The sequence below is a fragment of the Candoia aspera genome, chromosome 7, assembly GCF_035149785.1.
Source record: "Candoia aspera isolate rCanAsp1 chromosome 7, rCanAsp1.hap2, whole genome shotgun sequence".
NCBI lineage: Eukaryota > Metazoa > Chordata > Lepidosauria > Squamata > Boidae > Candoia > Candoia aspera.
The window spans coordinates 14793231-14812194 of NC_086159.1; the positions used below are offsets into that span (position 1 = coordinate 14793231).

Genomic DNA, 18964 nt, shown 5'->3' on the forward strand with positions numbered 1-18964 from the left:
GCCTCCTTAGGTGACAGCTGCATGCACAGATTGGGGTTCTTCCAATACAGACCAGAACAGCTTGTGCTTCTTCTCTACCCACAGTGTCCCCTCACACCTTCGTTTCCAGCGCACCTCAGCCTTCCCTGGACCTGCTGCTGGTAGCTGTCATGGCGGTCCTTGACGGACTGCTTCCTTGTCACCTGCTGCATGGCTATTCTTATCCCTGGGAGCTGGTATCCAGACGTTGTCTGGCGGTTTCTTTCCCGTTCATCCTCCCCTGCACCTCCACCTTTTCCCTCGGGTTCCAATTCCCTTCCTCTCGGTCTCCCCACATTTTATTTCGTGTAACGCCCGGATTTTTGCAAGGCATCAACTGGCAGGGCCGAAACTAGGGGGGGCAAGAGGGGCATGTGCCCCGGGCGCCGCGCTGGGGGGGGCCCGCCAAAATGGGCGTGGAATCCATGTTTGTCCCGGGTGACAGAGACCCTAGCTGCGGCCCTGTCAGCTGGGCCCGCGAGTGTGGACCAATTCACCCCGGAAGATGTTTTTAACCACCGTCTCAAGGGAGGGGAGGGGAGGCTACTTTTAGATCATTGCGTCACCCTAAGAAGCGCAGGATCCCTACCCCGAATCGTGCACGCCGCCCGCGGCGAGGAAAGGCGGCTTAAAAGACGCCTGTCGCTTTAAAAGGAGGCTTTGCTCCGAAGAGCAGCCTCGGAGGAAGTGAAGTCAGCCCCGCGGTGGCAAATCCGCAGCCAGGCGCGGAGAGGGGGAGGGGGAAGCTGCTGCGGGAGCGCTTCGCACGAGCTACCTGCGTCTGAGGTAAGGGCTTCGGAAGCCACCCGCTCCTCTCTCGGCGCGCCGTCCCGCAAGCGGGCTCGGCCGCGGCTCCCTCCCCGGCGCCTTGGGCAGCCTCCCTCCCTGCCGGCGAAGCGGGCGGGCTCCGGCGTCGGAGCGGAGCGCGGGAGAGCCCCGGGCTCCCGAAGGAGAAGCCCCGGAGCGCGCGGGGCGGCTTTTCGGGGTGCCGGGCTTGGCGGCGAGCCAAACGGGCCCCCGCTTTCCCCCGGGCAGGGACGGGGCGCCGGAGGGAAAGGATCCGGCGGGCTACCGCTGCTGGGGATGCGTCCTCGCCGAAGGAGAAGGCAGCGCCGCCCCCTGCTTCCCCCGGGCAGGGAGGAACTGGGATGCTCCGATCGCTCCCGGGGTCGGCTTGGCGCGGCGCCCGGAGCGTCACGGTTTCCCGCCCTTTAGTGGCCGGCTCTGCTCAGCAGGCGGAAGGGACTCCGGTGTCCAGAAGCGGCCGACTTGGCCCCCCCTTTCGGCGGGGCCGTTCGTTCGCCCTGCCCGGCGCTCCAGCGCGACGCGCATCCCTCGGAGCCCGTGGGAGGGGAAGGCCGAGGCGGGGGCGGCCGGGCTGGGGCTCCCGGGCTGGGGCTCCCGGGGGGGTGGGGCAGGGCCGCAACTGGGGGGGGGCGAGCGGTGATGTGCCCTGGGCGTCGCGCTGGGGGGGCGCCAAAATGGGCGTGGAATCCATGTTTGCCCCGGGTGACACAGACGCTAGTTGCGGGCCTGGGGTGGGGTGGGAGAGTCCGGCCTGGAAACTGGGTGCCTCCTTTCGTCGAAGCTGAGACGGAGCTGGAGAGGCGCAGCCCGCCCCGGTGGACCTCCTGAGCTCTGGCAAGGCCCCTGCGGTGGAGCGGGGAGAGAGAGAGTGATGCGCGTGGTGCTTCATAAACCATGGTTTGTGGGGGCGTGTGTTTCGAGCTATAGGTGGTTTGTCTTGCAGATGATGGCTAGCTGTGACTTACCACGATGTGTTTAAGTCAGACCTCTCACATGGCTCTATTTTTTTGAAACTTAAGTCTCTTTCGCCTTGCAGATGCATCTGCTAAGCAGAGCTGCTCTGCCTCCTTTGCATTTTTAGGACAACAGGTGTGGGACTGATGAAGTCCCCCCTCCTCATAGATAGCCTGCTGCCCCAGGGCACCCCAGGCTGACCGGAAGGTGTATTATTTCATAAGGCCTGACTGGCCAGTGGATAGCCCAGACATGTTTTTTAATATAATTGACTGGGTTGTGCAGTGCTTCAGGGGGGATTTGCAAAAGAGGCTTCGGAATGCACATTTCCCATAGCTCATTAATGTAGCTGTGTCTGTTCCTGAAATCACGCGGTTGCTGTGGGGAGGCATCCTCACTGCACAGCCTTAATAGGTAGGAGCACACCTTTCATTGTAGTAGTCAAAGTGTGGTTGGAAACATGTGTTTGCACCTATCTGATAATTTGGAACAGGATTGGATGAGGTAAGAACTGTTCAGACCACAGTTGTGTTCCCAAAATAAGGTGCTGTGCATTCCCATAGAGATGTGGCTTGTAAACCTGCTATGGATATGAATAAATGTGGGGAAAGAGAAGTGGTATTCAGTCTATTTTCTAAATCAACCCTGCTTGACTCCAAATCTTGCTCCTATCTGAATGTTAACTGTGGGCTGGAACTTGGGATCTGCCTCTCCCATTGAGAATCAAGCTGGATTTGATGGGAGGAATAGAGAATTACAGTGCTTTGCTCAGCCAGCCTCATGGACCTTCTTTCCTGATCCTTTCTTTGCTTATCACTGTGGCAAAGTTACCCTGGACTAATGGACTATTAGATATGCACCAGTGAGGCAATGCCATTTTTGTTTCAGTGGGGAATTTCAGAATATATATGTGGGTTGTGGGCCTATATGAATTACAATGTCTGTCCCTCTAAAATATAGATGAATAATTAGAAAAAACATTTTTACCTGCTTATTTGTATTTCAAAACAATATGCATCCTAGTTGCTGGGAGTTGGTCGGCATATAAATTTAATAAATTATTATTATTATTATTATTATTATTATTATTGGAATTAACTTGGATACTGTTAACAGTTCACAGTGCAGTGTGAGTATGGTCATACCAAGCAAATTGTAGAACAGATGATGGCTGATAAAGGCATTTTGTTTCATAGAATGTTATTTTAAAACTTTGTCAGTCTCTATTTTTAAGAGACTTTTTGAATGTTGATTTGTCACCCATTTTGCTTTCGGCATTACTGTTTGTTGAAGGGAGCAGCTGGCAACTTTGTGTGGGTGTATGCATGTCTTCAAGTCAGTTTTGACTCCTGGCAACTGCCCTGCAGTTTTCTTGGCAAGGTTTTTCAGAAATGGTCTGCCATTGGCTCCTTCCTAGGGCTGAAAGAGAGTGACTGGCCCAAGGTCACCCAACTGGCTTTGTGCCTAAGGTGGGACTAGAACTCATGGTCTCCCACTTTCTAGCCTGATACCTTAAACCACTAGATCAAACTGTCTGTTGGTACCTAACCAAGGTAGCAAGCCAAGGTAAAAAATATTGGTAATATATATGTTTTTCGACAGCAAAGCATTTTAATGGTTTAATTTACATCAACATTTAGCTGCACTTGTAGATATGCATACAGCTTTAAATGATTGGAAATGGTGATATTTTTTCTTTTGGGGTAAAAAGGTAATACAGTATTCTTGGTGTAAAGATCCAGTTTAGTGTAGTGGTTAAGGCTTCAGGCTAGAAACCAGGAGACTGAGAGTTCTAGTCCTGCCTTTGGCATGTAAGCCGGCTGGGTGACTTTGGGCCAGTTCCTCTCTCTCAGCCCAACCCACCTCACAGGGCGGTTGTGGAGAAAATAGGAGGCAGGAGTATTAGGTGTGTTTGCTGCCCTGAATTATATATACAAAAGATGGGCTAAAAACCTAATACAGGTAGCCCTCACTTAACAGTGGTAATTGGGACTGGAATTTCCATCACTAAGCAATGTGATCGTAAAGTGCAATGTCATGTAACCATGCCGCTTAGCAATGGAAATTCTGGCACTTCATCATTAAGCTAATCTCTGCTATCATTTAGCGAGGACATCACGGAGTCGCCATTTGCGACCTTCTGCCAGTTCCCCATTGCCTTTGCTTGTAGGAAGCTGGCAAAGAGGGTCACAAATGGCAGTCATGTGACTGAGATACTGCAACAACCATAAGTACGAGGGACCTGTTGTAACTATTACTTGTTCAGCACTGTTGTAAGTTCAAACAGTCACAGAATGAGCGGTTGTTAAACAAGGACCAGCTGTAATAATAACGCATGCATACTATTTTTTTTTTCATTTGCTAAGTTTGTGTCTTTTTTTCCTTCAGGAAATCAAGATTGTTTATTTTATTTTATCATTTTATCCCCAGAACAACCCTATGAGGTAGGCTGAAATGAAACAGGACAAGCTGAAAGGTGCTTTGGAACACTCCTTGACTGAGGATTGACTTGGACTGGGTCTCACCAGTCATAGTTCCAGTACCTTAGTCATTACACATGATTTAAAGCATTGGGAATCAGAAGTGGTTGTGGGTTTTGTCTAGACCTTTTCTAGACCTTGATTAATAGATCTGCCTCTGCCCACCCATGCTGTTAGTATCCTGCATAAAAATACTCATATTCATACCACATATTTTGAGTAAGGATTTCTTACTCAGTTTCTTAAAGATTACAGTCATTCAAGTGTGTGTGATTTCTTTAAATTAAAAAAAACTGATATTCTTTGGAATTGTATGTTTTTTTCTCAAGCCTTTAAATTTCTATGTCATCTTATCTTGAACTGTAGAATTCATGGTGGTAGCTTCCAGGTGTGAATAGGTATTTTACTTATGTGTACAAGCCACTTTCTCCAAACAAGGCCATGGAGCACTTAGCAATTAGTTTTGATGCTAAATTGCTTATAGCTTAACAAAAATAGCACAGAAAATCTTATAACATGCAAGAAGAACAAAGGACTTGCTGTCATAAGACATTTATTATAACAATTTAATATAACTTTTGGTTTTGTACATGGTAACTACAGCGAGACTATTATATGCACAAGGGTGGAAAAATACTGAAATACCTACAATGGAGGAAGGGACTGTGAAAATGACAGAATTTGCAGAAATTTCAAAATTGACCTGTTTGATCAGGGTTAAGACGACAAGTACTTTTATTAAAGACGAGAAACATCTTATGGACATCTTGCGGAAAACAGAAAAAATTAATTGGTGATTTATGGATTTGCCGATTAAAAAGGGGTTGAATATGGGAAGAAGGAAAGTATGATGTAACCTTAAAGAAGGAGGGGAAAGTTTGTAACTGCTGTAAAGATCAGAAGTTGCTGCTTTAGATTTCTTTTTCGTTTACTTGCGCTACGTCTCATACTTTACTTACTTTTCTTTTACCTTATATTATTTCATGCTTATTTTTTATTTCTGTGTAAATCTTTAATAAAAATTATTAAAAAACCATTTAATATATAACTTGTCTCTTAATTATATTTAGTTCTGTAATTTTAATGACTTTATTGACTTATTAACTGTATGCTGTTTTAGCTTTTTCTACTTTAATAGATGAATTACGAATAGTCATCAAAACCCTACAGAAGCGATAATTTAAGGCAGCAATTGTGGCTTAGCTACAGCTTTTATCCACCACGGTGACCCATTTCCTGTGGCGAATTCAATTCAGCAACATTTGCTGAGTCAGAATTCCCCAGCCTTGCTTAAGAAGATTTAAGGAACCAAAATTATTAAATCAAAACTTTGCGTAGAGTTTTGAAAGTAATTCTTGGCAAGATAGCTGTATTGCTAAGACTATTTAGTTCTCTTGGTCATTGCCTGTTTTCATTTTTGCTTCCAGCAACAGTTTTCCTGGTACTTAGAAACGGAATCTTAGTGTAATTATGACAGTTTACTTCCTTAATAAATCTGATCTTTGCTACCTGAGTCATGCCATGAACCTTCTGATTTCGATCATGAGCACGGTGATGGATTTTGCAGTGCTGTTTCACATATGTGGCCTAACTTAATATCTAAAAACAGCAAATTAGATGACAACAGATAATGGTGGTAGTGTAAACATCCAGCATTAAAGTTTATTAATATGTTTTCCCTGACATTCTGCTTTATATTTTAGAACCATTTAAGCCAACCAACAGTTAACAATTGAAGTATCAGTAATGATAATAAAAAGAAGTAAAGCCAAAGAAAGCAGTGAGTTCTCATAATTAAAAGCAGGAAAAGGAGCAAGAAAGGTAACAAAGCAGTATCCAATTCAGGCTGACTCTGTGCAGAGACCTACTTGGCAGTCCTCCTGAAACGAATAGATCACAAAGCTGTGGAAGGTTCTTGGGAAATGAAGTTTCAAAGGGTTCCTGGGTACAGTGAATGGGTAAGCCGTCTAACCTAAGATCTAGGCATCTCGGAGGGCAACAGAAAACAAAGTCTTCATCCGAAAGCTGGGTGGTCCGATGTGAACAGTGTGAGTAGCAGTAAACAGGCTGGGTGTGAAGCATTCCAACTGAAACCCTTACCCAAATGCTGCTGTATGTAAATATTCATAAATGCAAAAAGTGAGTTTCTTTAATTTGTTGTACGGGAATTCAGAAGGATGATAGATGGTGGGTGCAAGAGATGTTTCAGGGTTGTAGACTGTGCATCTCTTTGCTTCTATTTGATGGTGACCACTAGCAAGCACTGTTTTGCTATAGTTGCTGGGACTGATTTTTCAGACCACCATGTGGCATCATGCCTTGCATTTATCTTCCTTTTAGATTATTTTTACAACCTTGTGAAATTGTTTCTGTGAAGCCTTTAAAGAAGAGGACTGATGCTATGAGAGCAGAGCTGACTTAAAGCCACCTGGGAGTTGATAATTGAGGGAGATTCAAATCTGGAGTTCCCACTTCATATTTAGTTCCTGCTTGAGAGACAGCTTGTTATAGCTGTACGGTATTGCTGATTTTCTTTTACCGTGAAATACTGATTGTTTATAAGCCCTTGGGGCTTCTTTCTTGAGGATTGATTAGAAGTTTAAGTGAACCTAATGCATTTTTATTCTAGTCTTCAAGGATTTCAAGATGATAATATATGGTGGTTCTTTTTCCTTTGCCTGTTTTATCTTTGGAAGAAGTTGGCAAGCCATCCCAATAAATTCATGGCAAGGATTTGAACACAGGTCTCCCCTCCCCCAGTTTCATTTCTCTAACCACTCGATTGCATTGTTTGCAAAATGGTGTAACCAAGCAAAAAACTTAAGTTATTTAGTGATGTGTCATTTGGGGTCTTGTGGATCACACAGTCATTTTCTTACAATTCTTTCTAGAAAGAGGGAACAAATGTATCAGTCTTACTGTAAAGCAGTAATAGTGTCATGTAGCTACTGGAGTAAATAAATGTTCTGATGAGTACTGATGATTACTTTGGGTTGATGAAGAAATATTGGTATCTCAAGAACCTGTCTCAAATTTTATGCAAGAATATGGTCCTAAAAATCCATATTCTTGACTGTGAGTTTCCTATGATTTTTTTTCATTGTTTCTCAAACAATGTTTCTGTTCCAGGTCTGAAAGTACTTAGAACTGCCAGTCTCTTAACCCCATTCCCACTTAGCTAATTAATTAAGGGACTCCATGCATCTTCATGCAGATGACTAAACTCCCACCATCACCCCAATTCTCATTCTTATGAGAGCCAGTGTGATGTGGCTAAGGGAGACCCAGGTTCTAGTCCTTCAGGCATGCAGCCAGTTTGGTGACCTTGGACCAGTCTCATACTCTCAACCCTAATCAACATCGGGCTCTGTGACTTGCCTGCTGATAAACAAGACCCCTCATTGCATTGTGCATTGATAGCTTTACTGTGGGAACTAGTTAAGTGCAGTATAAAAACACACGGATCCTGCAACCATGCAGGACAAATGCAAAAAAAAAAAAAAAAAGCAGCCCTAATTCTCACATGTTGGCTTCAATGCACTCATCACTCATTTAGTTTAAAACTGTGTCTTTATGTTGATCAATTCTACTTAAAAAAGAAAATTAGAATTCGATTAATTCCAGCATTTTTCTCCCAACAAGTGTGTTCTGACTAATACACAACTAATATTTTTCAGCATTGTGCTAGTTTGTTATAGCTTCACTAAAAAAAAGTTCTCATTTACAGAGAAAGCTGAGAACTTCCCATGAATTCTTTACTTAAAACTATAGTTCCTGGGAGAGAAGGAATAACTGTTGAATCAATCTGATAATGCTAACCTGTAATGTGGTTTGTTTCTGTTTGGCTTAGCATAGTATGTGCCCATCCCCTGTGGTTTGTAAATTGGGGTTTCTTTGAAAGGGGCTGCATATTATGCTAAACCACGTTGCGGATTATATTACATAATAACCAGCTTTGGTGAGTACAGTTTTGCCTTTTATTTTATGACTGTTCTTACATGCGTCATAAATTTCCCCTGTTTGTTCTGTGTTGGTTCAGTCTTGTTTGTTAGCAATTTGTCTGTTCTGTGACAAGCTAAACCCATGAGATACGTAGCGGAAGATCGGATCAAAATGAAGCATTGAAGTACAGCTTCGAAGCTCTTTTTTGGTCTGAAGCGTTCAGCTTTTTCTTCACACACTTTGGACAAAAATATTAAGTGCTCAGCTCATTGGAAAAGATCTTAACTCTAAAGAGAGGTAACTCTAAAGCAGAATGTGCTAAAAATCTACTAAATACATTTATATTCTTACTATTGGTTCAGAAAGTATTAACATACCTGCACCCAGTAATCATTACAGTAGGAGCATAAATTGGGAAGAAGAGATAATTTAAAGAAAGAAATTAGCTAATATTGGAGGCATACGTCTCAACATTCTTGCTCGCTCAAAAAGATCTCTACCCATAGCATATTGGCTGATGTCAAGTGACTCATGCTGAACAATTTGTGAACTTAATACTAGCCAAAAGAGCTTTTTTTTTCCCCTTCTCTTAAGATATTCTCTGCTCTTTTCCTTCATCTGAACTTCAGACAGTATAGACTGCTGGCTGCATATGGTGGTGTCCCCCAGTAATTTCACTTGGAATTTGCAGGTCTGAAAAGGAAATACCTTGGGGTTTTCCCAGCTGTTTTAGTTAGCTTCTTTCCACTTTTGCAGTAAAGTATTTGTGCCTGTCTCATGCATGCATGGAAACACTGGCGAGCACAGGCATATCCTATAATAATCCCTGGACTAGATTTATAGTTGTTATCTCTGTTACATCTATTGAGGTTTTTCTGGTATTTGGTTGGCATTCTCCTACAGGCACTGCACAATGCTCTACGCAAGATTAGTATTTGTGGACTTTACCAAATAATGTGAAGTTCTGTAATGCTGACTGTTCATTTTCTGACATTTGCCTTAGATCAAGGGGCCATATATATGAAGCAATCCACTGAGCAAAGTAGTCATAAATCCATGAGTTGTCAGAGGAAGTGTTTCTAAGCCATATCTTGAGTTGGACACTCAACTCCCTTTGTTCTCAGTATCTTCAGAGTTAGATGCATTTACTGACTATTCATTCAATTACTTTACATTCTTTCCTGATTTAATTACCTCTGATTTATTACTCTTGTGGGTGGACCAGCTGGAGTTACTGGACAATTTGGTTCTGTAAGAAGTGACTTCATGGAATATAAAGCTGTCAATGGCTGTTAGTCATGATGGCCACTTTTTTATTTTTTGTTCCTTCAAATCAGTTTTGACTCCTGGGCAAGTCCCTGCAGTTTTCTTGGTAATATTTTCAGAAGTGGTTTACATGGCTTTCTTCTTCCTAGGGCTGAGAGAGAGGGACTGGCCTGAAGTCAACCAGCTGGCTTCAGGCCTAAGGTGGGACTAGAACATTTAGGGTCTCCTGGTTTCTGGCCTAGAGTCTTAACTTCTATATCAAACTGGCTCTTGGGCTAATTACTGCCTTTCTGATCAGAGGCCACTGGGCTTCTGGATACCAGTGGCTGGGGAATGGTGTCTGAGAGTGCCACAGTGCAGGGCAAGCGAGTGCTGGGCTGGTATCTGATGTAGGGGTGCAAATAAGACAGTTGGGTTTGTTTCTAACACTTGTTTCATCATCTTTTTGTCCAAACAAGTGTTTGTACCAAAAGCCTCAGCACACTTGTGGGCATTTGGCTGGTCAAAGCAGGAGTAGAATGCAGGATAAAGTAGGTTTCTGATCTGATCTAGCACAACTTTTTGTAAATTTCATGTGAATGGCCATCATTGAACAAGATCCAGCCTCAGATTCTATGTGCAAAGTAGTAGAAATTTCATTGGAATTGGAAACAGCTAATTGGAGTGCAGTTCAATACAATAAACGGTTTATTCTAATTGTGTTCCTCCTGGCACAGAAATAAGGAAAATATGTATAAAATATTTTGAGGGAGATGGGCAGTGACGGAATTTGAAACATAAATATTTTAATATGTTAGAACAGAAATATAGAGAACACTGTATGATAGAAATGCACTGCAGCACTTTAGAGGGCCTTGCTTACTACAGAGTGCCCCAACATACTGTTCAAGGGACGCCATTGTGCTCACAGATACCTTCCTTGGCCCTTGCCAGATGCTCTAGTCTACCTGAATTTTTACATTAAAAAAATGGGAGTAGCAATGGTGCCAGTCTCCAGCATTTGCAGTATTAGCTGTGGGCTTGTCCGCCTTCTTAGAAAGCAAGATGCAAGCAGTTTGGAAGTGTGCCACCTCCCCCAGAAAAAGGGGCATAAGTCAGCAGGAATATGAAGGAGTGTCCTGGAAAAATGAAGGCTACTGTTGATGGTGACAGAGATAGCCTTCAGGTAAATCGCTGCTTGGCGACTGGCCGTGTTCCTCATGACAGCCTTTATGAAAATGGACAAGCCCTGCCGACTGCCATGTTGCAAAGATGCCCACAACAGCTGGGAGGGAGTTGGTTGGCACTAAGCCAGAATGTGGCTATCTTATGACTCCTTGTGATGTGTGTCTGTGGTCAGGAAATAAACAATGGCTTGTTTTAAAGTTACATATTACAGTTCGAAATTGTGACATATGTGATATGTGAGTGGGAATGTATTTTTATAGCTTCCTGGCTACTGATTTCTTTTAAGGTCCTTTCCAAGCCTGTAGAGGAATCAAGGAATTGATGGACTAGTTATGATTACTTTGCTCCTCCTTGAGAGTGACTCAGGCTTGTTTCTGAATTGTTCAAACCATGATTAAAACAAAGCACGATATAGCATGGTATATAAACATAGTCTATATGTCTAGGGAGAAGAATACTGATCTTCAGAATTTTAATCCTGTCTATATAATGCGATACTCCATGTGTCAGTATCCAAAACAGTGGGTAATGAAGATTGAACCACAAGCCAATAGCTTTTTCCTGTGGATTTGTGTGTATATTTGTTCTGTCTGTTTGGGTCTCTTTTAGTGATTTCTTTCTCTTCTGGGGCTTCCCCCGCTATATTTATTTGCTTGGAGTCTTTGCTTCCTTCAGTGTTTTTCTTATCCATCTTTTGGTTTGATCTAGGCTCAGTTTTCTCTGTTTTTGCTCAGCTGTTTTAGCAAGGAACAGAAAAATAGGTAGCAAACCCTGTACGTATTTTTTCTTTAGTCCTCTGATTAAAGACATGTTTGGCTTTTTAAAATTTATATATCAACATAGAAAAGACTTGGGTCTTGTATAAATGGTTCAAAGTCTTCTGCAGCAGCTAAATATTTTCAGCAGGAAATATTTGATGAGGGAAAAAATGTGAAAGGCTGTAACCCTGTGCACCCTTGCCTGAAAATTAGCCATATTGAGCATATGGATTGAGCCTGTGTCACCCTGTGTAAGATTGCATTTTAAATGCACATAACCAAACAAATTAACAGCATTATGTGAGCTATTTAGAGAAACATTTTACAGTTTAGAGCAGCCTTTCTCAACCTTTTGACCCTGGAGGAACCCTTGAAATACTTTTCAGGCCTCAGGGAACCCCTGCACGTTCAGGCTCAAATACAGGCCAGAAGTTACAAAATTATTCTGTTCATTTCATATGTAGGCCTGTATATATGCATTAACAATGTTCTTAAACTAAAAAAAAAGAATGAAGCTTACCTCTTTAATGTGAAGTTGCCCAAATTTGAAATATTTTTTTTTAATCATGATCTCCCAGGGAACCCCTACTGACCTCTCGTGGAACCCTAGGGTGCCGCGGAACCCTGGCTGAGAAACCCTGGTCTAGAGTACAATTGGAAAAGCATGGCATTCATTGTGTTACTTGGTTTTAGGGGGAAAAGGGAGTATGAGACCTATTAATCCAATAATTTTAGGAGATGAAAAGCACTGTATATTCATTATATATGTATCATTCCTAGAAATGAGAGCCAGTTTGGTCAAGTGGTTAAGGTGCTGGGCTAGAAACCAGGAGTCTGAGTTCTAGTCCCGCTTTAGGCACGAAAGCCGGCTGGGTGACCTTGGGCCAGTCCCTCTCTCTCAGCCCAACTTGGTGCAGTGTAGACTAGCCTCCTTGTGGTGCACCTCGGGCAGCGTTACTTGTCACGGCTAAATAGTCTACACATCTGGCTGCTGGACCTCACAAGGATTTCCCAGCACGAACACCGAACTGCTATGCCATATGATTAAAAAAAAATCCTAGAAATAACAAACCTGAAGAAGTTTATCATATGTGTGCTTGTTTTTACTGTTCAAAATAATGCACAAAGATTTTTTTCCAGAGAAGAACAGGTTGACAAATTTCTACCTCAGCTTACTGGCTTGGCTCGGCTTGGCTTGGCTTTTTGCCAGCAAGACTTCTTATGGACCATATCACTTTGATTTTCTTTTTAAAATTTTAACATTAATTGAAAATAGGAAGGCTGTCTCCAGCCCATCCTTGGGCCAAAGCAGGAGACTTCCTCGAGCTTCCTCTGGAGGTTGCTTGGAGCATTTGGGCTGGTCAGCAGATTCTTCCTCAGCCCAGCATCTTTCTGTGATTCCCATCACTCCATAGGCTTCCTTGGCTGTTGAGGTTGTCATCGCCCCCCTTCCTAAGATTGTCTCCTGTTTTTATAGAGATGTGATTGGAAGGAGAACAGGTGAATATTCTGTTTATCTCCATGTTACTGCCATTCATTTGATTTAGTTTGATGCTGTTTATTGTTCTTATTTATTTTATGTTGCTGGTCATTGACCGAATTATCCATCCATCCATCCATCCATCCATCCATCCATGTTACTGCCTATACCTAAGATATCTGAGTGGTGCTTCCAGGATACCTTTGGTGAAGATAGTATTAGGGAGAGAAACGGAATTTGAGAGTAGGTCTGTTAGGCAAATCTTTAACCATCCTCTGTTTGTCTACTTTGAACTGTTCAGGGATTTTGGCACTGGGGAAATGTTTATATTTGCTCAGCTGTTGTTTTAAAGCATTGTTTTCATCACTCTTGAAACTTTAGTGAAAGTATTTGGTCAGTACTGCTTGTAGGTGACACAAAATGAAATGTGAATTGCGGGGAGGAGGAGGGAAACAGCATTTGCCATAATGTACAAAGTTCTAACAGCCCATTTTGGATGAGAAGAGAGGAAGGTCCTTGCAATCAATCTTTTTTATGGCTGATAATCTTGAGAGGGAGGAAAGGCAACCTCTTGGAGAGGCCTTTGATCCCTCTGACTAATAAAAATTTAAGACATACATGAAAGCCAGGCAAGCCTTTTCAGGGGTAGCATTCTGCAGATAGGATAGCAGTGTTTAAAACCATCTTCTCACAGGTATAGATTGCTTTTAAGTGGAAGACTTGGAAGAGAGCCTAGAAGACTAGGTGGGTAAATATGGGAAGCGACACTTAATCTTCACTTCTTTCCCTCCTTTGGGGACTTGGAAGAGGAGATGGGTTCTTTTAAGCCACTGTCTACTTCTTTGCCCATTGGGGTATCCTCAGGGTATGGCCAAAAAGGCAGCCACAATAGTGTAATTGAATCTCCACTCATTTTTTATGTACCTCATATATATGAGTCCTTCACCTTTCTGGTATGTATAGAGCCAATAATAGGACCTGAAGGTGGAGTTGGAGAAGTTTGGTTGACTACCATTACCTAACAGGTTTTTCCTTTTTATTCCATAATTTGTGGAAACATGTCCCCTTATCAGCATTTTAATAACAATACTTTTTATTGATAATTCCTCTTTTCCAGATAGATGATATACGGCTTCTGAAAATCAAAGATAATCCAGTTGCCTGGATTCAGCAGCTATGATGAATCAGGTTGGATTCAAAATTACTAACAAATATAATGTGGGTTTGTCTTTTGATTAAATGCTTGTTGTTTATTCAAGAAGAGTTCTCCTTAAAAAACGTACCCATTTCCTTTATTTTCAATGCTCAAACTATTAGTGGTGCTATCAGGGGAATATCATTTCTCACTAGAAGCTCCGTTAGCGAAGACTGAGTATATTCAGTGAATATGAAATGATGAATTAAATACTAGCTGGATGTGAGAGTGGGGAAAATGAAGCTATTAATGCTTTTTGTGGGGGGGGGGTTAAACAACTTCAGAACTATCATTATAGGTAGATTACTGCTCCTCCTCCTGTCATGTAGGACCTGCACATTCTGCCTGTTTGCATAAATATTTTCTAGAATTCAGAATTAGCTTGAAATGGAATGTCCTGTGTCTCTTTCAACAGGGTGACCGTTATGGTGATACAGAAGACATCTGCATCCTTCTCTACTCTTTCCTGGAAAGCTCCTCTGACATTGCTTTTGCTTCCAAGCTTTCTACTTTGAAAAACCAGTTGTTGGTACAAACGCCGTTTCGTACTGCGTTTGATGAAGGAGAGCTTCAGACAGATGGCAATAGTTTTGGGAGAGTAGAGGAGAGAGCATTAGGTAATCAAGGTTCTTTGTCTCCCACCTTTCATTCTGAATAACAGTGGAGTTTTTTGCTACCGTGTGGTCAGCAACCTTGTGAGGATCAGCATCTGTCCTCTTCCAAATGATGAAATCCTCCCAAAATGATCAAAACCTCATGAAATTTCAAGCCACCCCCAAATGTTGAACTCTTACAATGGGTGGGGCTATTTTTAATCTGATTTCTAGAGGGTGGGCAGTGTTTTGGAGTGAAATGAACAAACCTCTCCCTGTCAATGCCGTGTTGTCAATTGTTAGAGCAGAAAGAAACAGGTTTCTAGGACAAGCAGCTCTGTGCACATGCATCCATGCTCACAGAAACTCTTCACATTGATGTTAGTTGTATGACTGCTGAGCTGGAACACTGATCAGCTGCAATCCCCTGCTTCTCCACGTGGAAGATGGTCTCATGGAACAGCCTTCTACAGCCTAACATTGCAGTATATTTCTGCAGATGTCTTGAATTCCCTCCTCACCTAATACCTGAAGCTGACTCCAAAATGGTAACTTCCAAATGTGGACTAAATGTTTGTTTCCCTGTTATGGCTGGGAGTTAGAGTCCACCACAACTGGAAGACACTATTCTCGGGAATGATGGCACTATAACCCCTTTTTCTCCTAAAATGAATTGAAAATAAGTTATCTAATTAATCTAAGCACTCTCATTAGGTTGTCCTTCATTGCAGCTTAATTCACTTGCTAATGTCTGATGGTCTTTAGTTAATGCAAAGCATCAGTGCATTTCCAGTCTAATGCCTGGTTTAAAACTGGGATGGGCTTGAAAACACCTCTCTGTATTCTGCTTCGAGCAAATCAGAAAAGTAAATATAGTCATAGAAATCATATATAGTATCAAATCTTCCCTATATCCAGTGTTCCAGTGTTGGGCTACTTTGTACCATGATCTAGGTTGCACAGTCTTTTTGTGTGCTTGAAAACCAATTTGTTGTCTTTTTCGTTCATGAATTTAAATTCAGTGGCCGACGAGGAGGTTTTCCGGCGTATAGGAGCACAGTTGGCTGTAATTGGGGATAGACTGGCTGCCGAGATTGAGCCCTCATTTGTGAACAATCTGGCACAACAATTCATGGTGCAGAATGTGCCCAGTCAGGTGAGAAGGGGAAGAAACCTAGGGATTAATAAGATACTTTAATGATAAAGCAAATCCTGAATTTGTGAGATTTCTTTGAGGGTTGTTCTTTTGGTCAACCATGACCCTTCTTCTTCCACTTACCTTCTGGGGGCACTTAGTAAATGGCATTAGGTGATTGGGACTTGCTTGGTGTTCTGATAATCAACTTAGTTGAAGAATGGATTTGGAGTGCAATTCTGCTGAATACAGCTAAAAATAGAAGCTGAGTTTGGGGGAATCTTTAAAGTACCTCCTTGGCTGACAATTTCAGAAAAAAATGGGACAGGAGATATAAAAGCCCAGTGTGGTCATGAGGATAAATGGCTCCCTCCCGTTCATCTATCCTGGGAACTGGAAGGCAAGAGGCATGGTGCAATTAACCATAATGATTAGTAATTGAATGTTGTTACACTTCGTACATTATTGAAACTATAAAGGGTTCCATTACAATTAACAGTGACCATTAATTAATATACATTTTATTTGTTACGGTTTTTAATTGTGTTGTTACCACTTTTAGGAGAAAAAACTAGTATCTGACTGGATTGGAGTTAAAGGGGCCAGAAGGGCAGCATTTTAGAGATGTTTGTTCTTCTGTTTCTGCAGGAGATCACCCAGCATCTGTCTCAAGCAGTGGAGGCAGTCATGAGAACGATGCCTCGGGACATGGAACAGGAAAAAGCCATGCTAGTGGCAGCAATGGTCTTGGCCAAGAAAGTAGCCAATATAGTCCCTGCCTTCCTGCAGCAGGTGTTCAACACAACAGTGAACTATATCAACCACAACCTCCACGATTATGTGAACAATTTGGCACCTGAGGTGATTACAGATAAAATCCAAGCATTGCATTCTAGTTATCTCCAAATCAGAGAAGACAGCTGGCTGGGGAATTCTGAGAGTTGAAGTCCACACATCTTAAAGTTGCTAAGTTTGAGAAACACTGATTTAATGCATTGATAAGAGTGATTCTTAGGTTGTAATTTAAATCCTTAGAACCTAATGCTGAAAAGGTGGTATGGGAAACCTCCTCTGCAGCCCCAAAAGGGTTTTGCTCCTGCCCGGCCTTCCTGCTGGGAAAGCCAAGCAGCAGGAAAAGAGAGTTTCTTACCTCAAAGGTGCTGGGAAGGCCTGGAAGTGCAACTGTCCAGGGGTTCTGGCTTTATCCACTACTATTATGCTGCCCCCAGGAGAGCTCTTGGAGGCCAGTAAGTGGTTCCCCATCCCTGCTAAAAATAGATCCAATTACTGCTTTTTTAAAAGGCTACTTCTGTAGCTATAAGTGGTATAGCCTAAAACATGTCCCAAATTTGTCAAGAATTAAGATTTTATGCAGAACCTCTATGACACACTGTTGTATTGTTAATTAGATCAGGAAGTAAAGCACAAAGATCACATCATACAACATGCTTAATCTAGATTAGCCGTAATTTATTCAGTTGATTCAACATAATGAACTATACACTAACCACATAAACTGGGTATGCACAATGTCCTAGGCTAAAATACAGTTGTCTATGTCTATGGTGTGCTATCTAAATACAAGAATCTACAATATACTGGATCTAACAGGGGCAGAACATGCAGTTTTGTGTTGACTTTTGGTCTGTTTTGATACCTTCTTGGCTAGCTTGTTTAGAAAATACCTGAAGAAGAACCATTTTCTTAATGTAAACTAACAGTTGTGGATATAACTAACTCTTTCTCTCCTGTTTCTTTCCTAGAACTGAACAAAAGGGACATGACACAACTGCATGCAAGAAATCGTTTTCTGGTTTTTTTTAAAAAAAAAAAAGTTTTTTTTTTAAAAGTACCATTTTGGTATTTTTAAGCAGTTTTTATATTTTTTTTAATCAATAGCAACATACTTCATTATTTTATTTAGTTGACTGAGGTATAAATTGGCAGTACTCATTTTCTACTTGAAATCTTAGGCCATTTTCTATGTCCATCTTAGGATGAAAGCAAAGCAATTGTTATTCTCAAGATTGTGGTGTTGATGGCATCCCCCCTCAAAAAGAGGAGAAGAAGCTAATGACAACAGACACTCTGTTCTGCCACTTGCTGTCTAAGTCAGAATATTTAATGGGATAGACTTGATTTATAACTCTGAACTTCTCTGAAGAAATGAAGGCCATGCATGCTATACTGCTCTGTTTTCTGCCATTTTTAAGATGCCATATATAAAGTCTTAAAAAATTAAAATGTGAGTATTGATTTTTTATATTTAATAGATGGTAGGCATTAATGCAGGAGTCAGAAACAATTGGTTCTCTCAACTGAGACTCGTCCCGTCTCGTAATACAAAATTAGTGGATGTGCTAGGGAAGGAAATTGCCTATTTGCAAATGACCTTGTTGTATAGCCATCGTACAATTCTTAATGATTTGATGAAGGTCTGAGTATTAAAATTGGGAAATAAGTTGACAGTCGAATTAGGTTGTGTTCTGCTTCCTCATTTCTGCCCCTCCCCACCAGGGGCTTGTTTACAAAAACTTACTACATTTTTATCAGATGTCTTGAAAGGTTTAAATGCTTTTTGCCTTTCCTTGACACTGTAGTTTGGATTGTTAGGTGCTTAAAAAGTAATCCAAAAAATTCTAGCTGCAGCTACTGGAAAGATAGATGGAATCTTACTGGCTGTTGGTTAAAACACTGGAACATTTGGATTAACATAGCCATAACCCTTGATATTTAAGTAAGTACGGCTCTCCTTTTGTGCTTTGATTTTACAGCAGTGAAGGCTTTCTGACCTGAGTAGGTCACATCTGGGAAAGGCCAATTTATGGAAGGCTACTATATTATGCAGCTGTTCTTTTTATACCACTAAGAAATTTTAAAAATAGTATGCTTTTTTTGTTCCAGTTATTAAAAGCTCTCTCACTTTTTCTTCAAAATTTAATTTTGATAAAAATAAGAGACTAAGGATAGTCTCTTATCTGAGACTATCAGTCAAGCAAAAATACACATAATCCTTTTATAAGCAGCAGGAGCACTTTAACACTGGAGGCAGTTTTTTTTTTTCAATTCATACAGTAGAAGCCTATAACAGCAAGATGGAGATTATGTCTGTCCTCCTCACCATGTTTCTTAAAATAGCTCCAGGGAAATAATTATTGTAATACAGCTT

General features: G+C 41.8%; 1 protein-coding gene across 3 annotated transcripts; it reads left to right on the forward strand.

Annotated features, from left to right (window-relative positions):
* Nucleotides 1-757: 757 nt before the first annotated feature.
* BID (BH3 interacting domain death agonist) lies at nt 758-18089 on the forward strand. 3 transcript variants are annotated; one of them, XM_063309206.1, is made up of 6 exons: nt 758-804; nt 13990-14090; nt 14483-14684; nt 15683-15816; nt 16444-16656; nt 17559-18089. In XM_063309206.1, the coding sequence occupies exons 2-6, from the start codon at nt 14049-14051 to the stop codon at nt 17562-17564; spliced, it is 597 nt and encodes a 198-aa protein (XP_063165276.1). In that variant the 5' UTR covers nt 758-804; nt 13990-14048; the 3' UTR covers nt 17565-18089. The 3 variants fall into 3 exon arrangements, with proteins under 3 accessions (XP_063165276.1, XP_063165279.1, XP_063165277.1); XM_063309209.1 differs by having other exon boundaries at nt 13990-14060; XM_063309207.1 differs by lacking the exon at nt 758-804 and adding an exon at nt 13112-13566.
* Nucleotides 18090-18964: the final 875 nt, after the last annotated feature.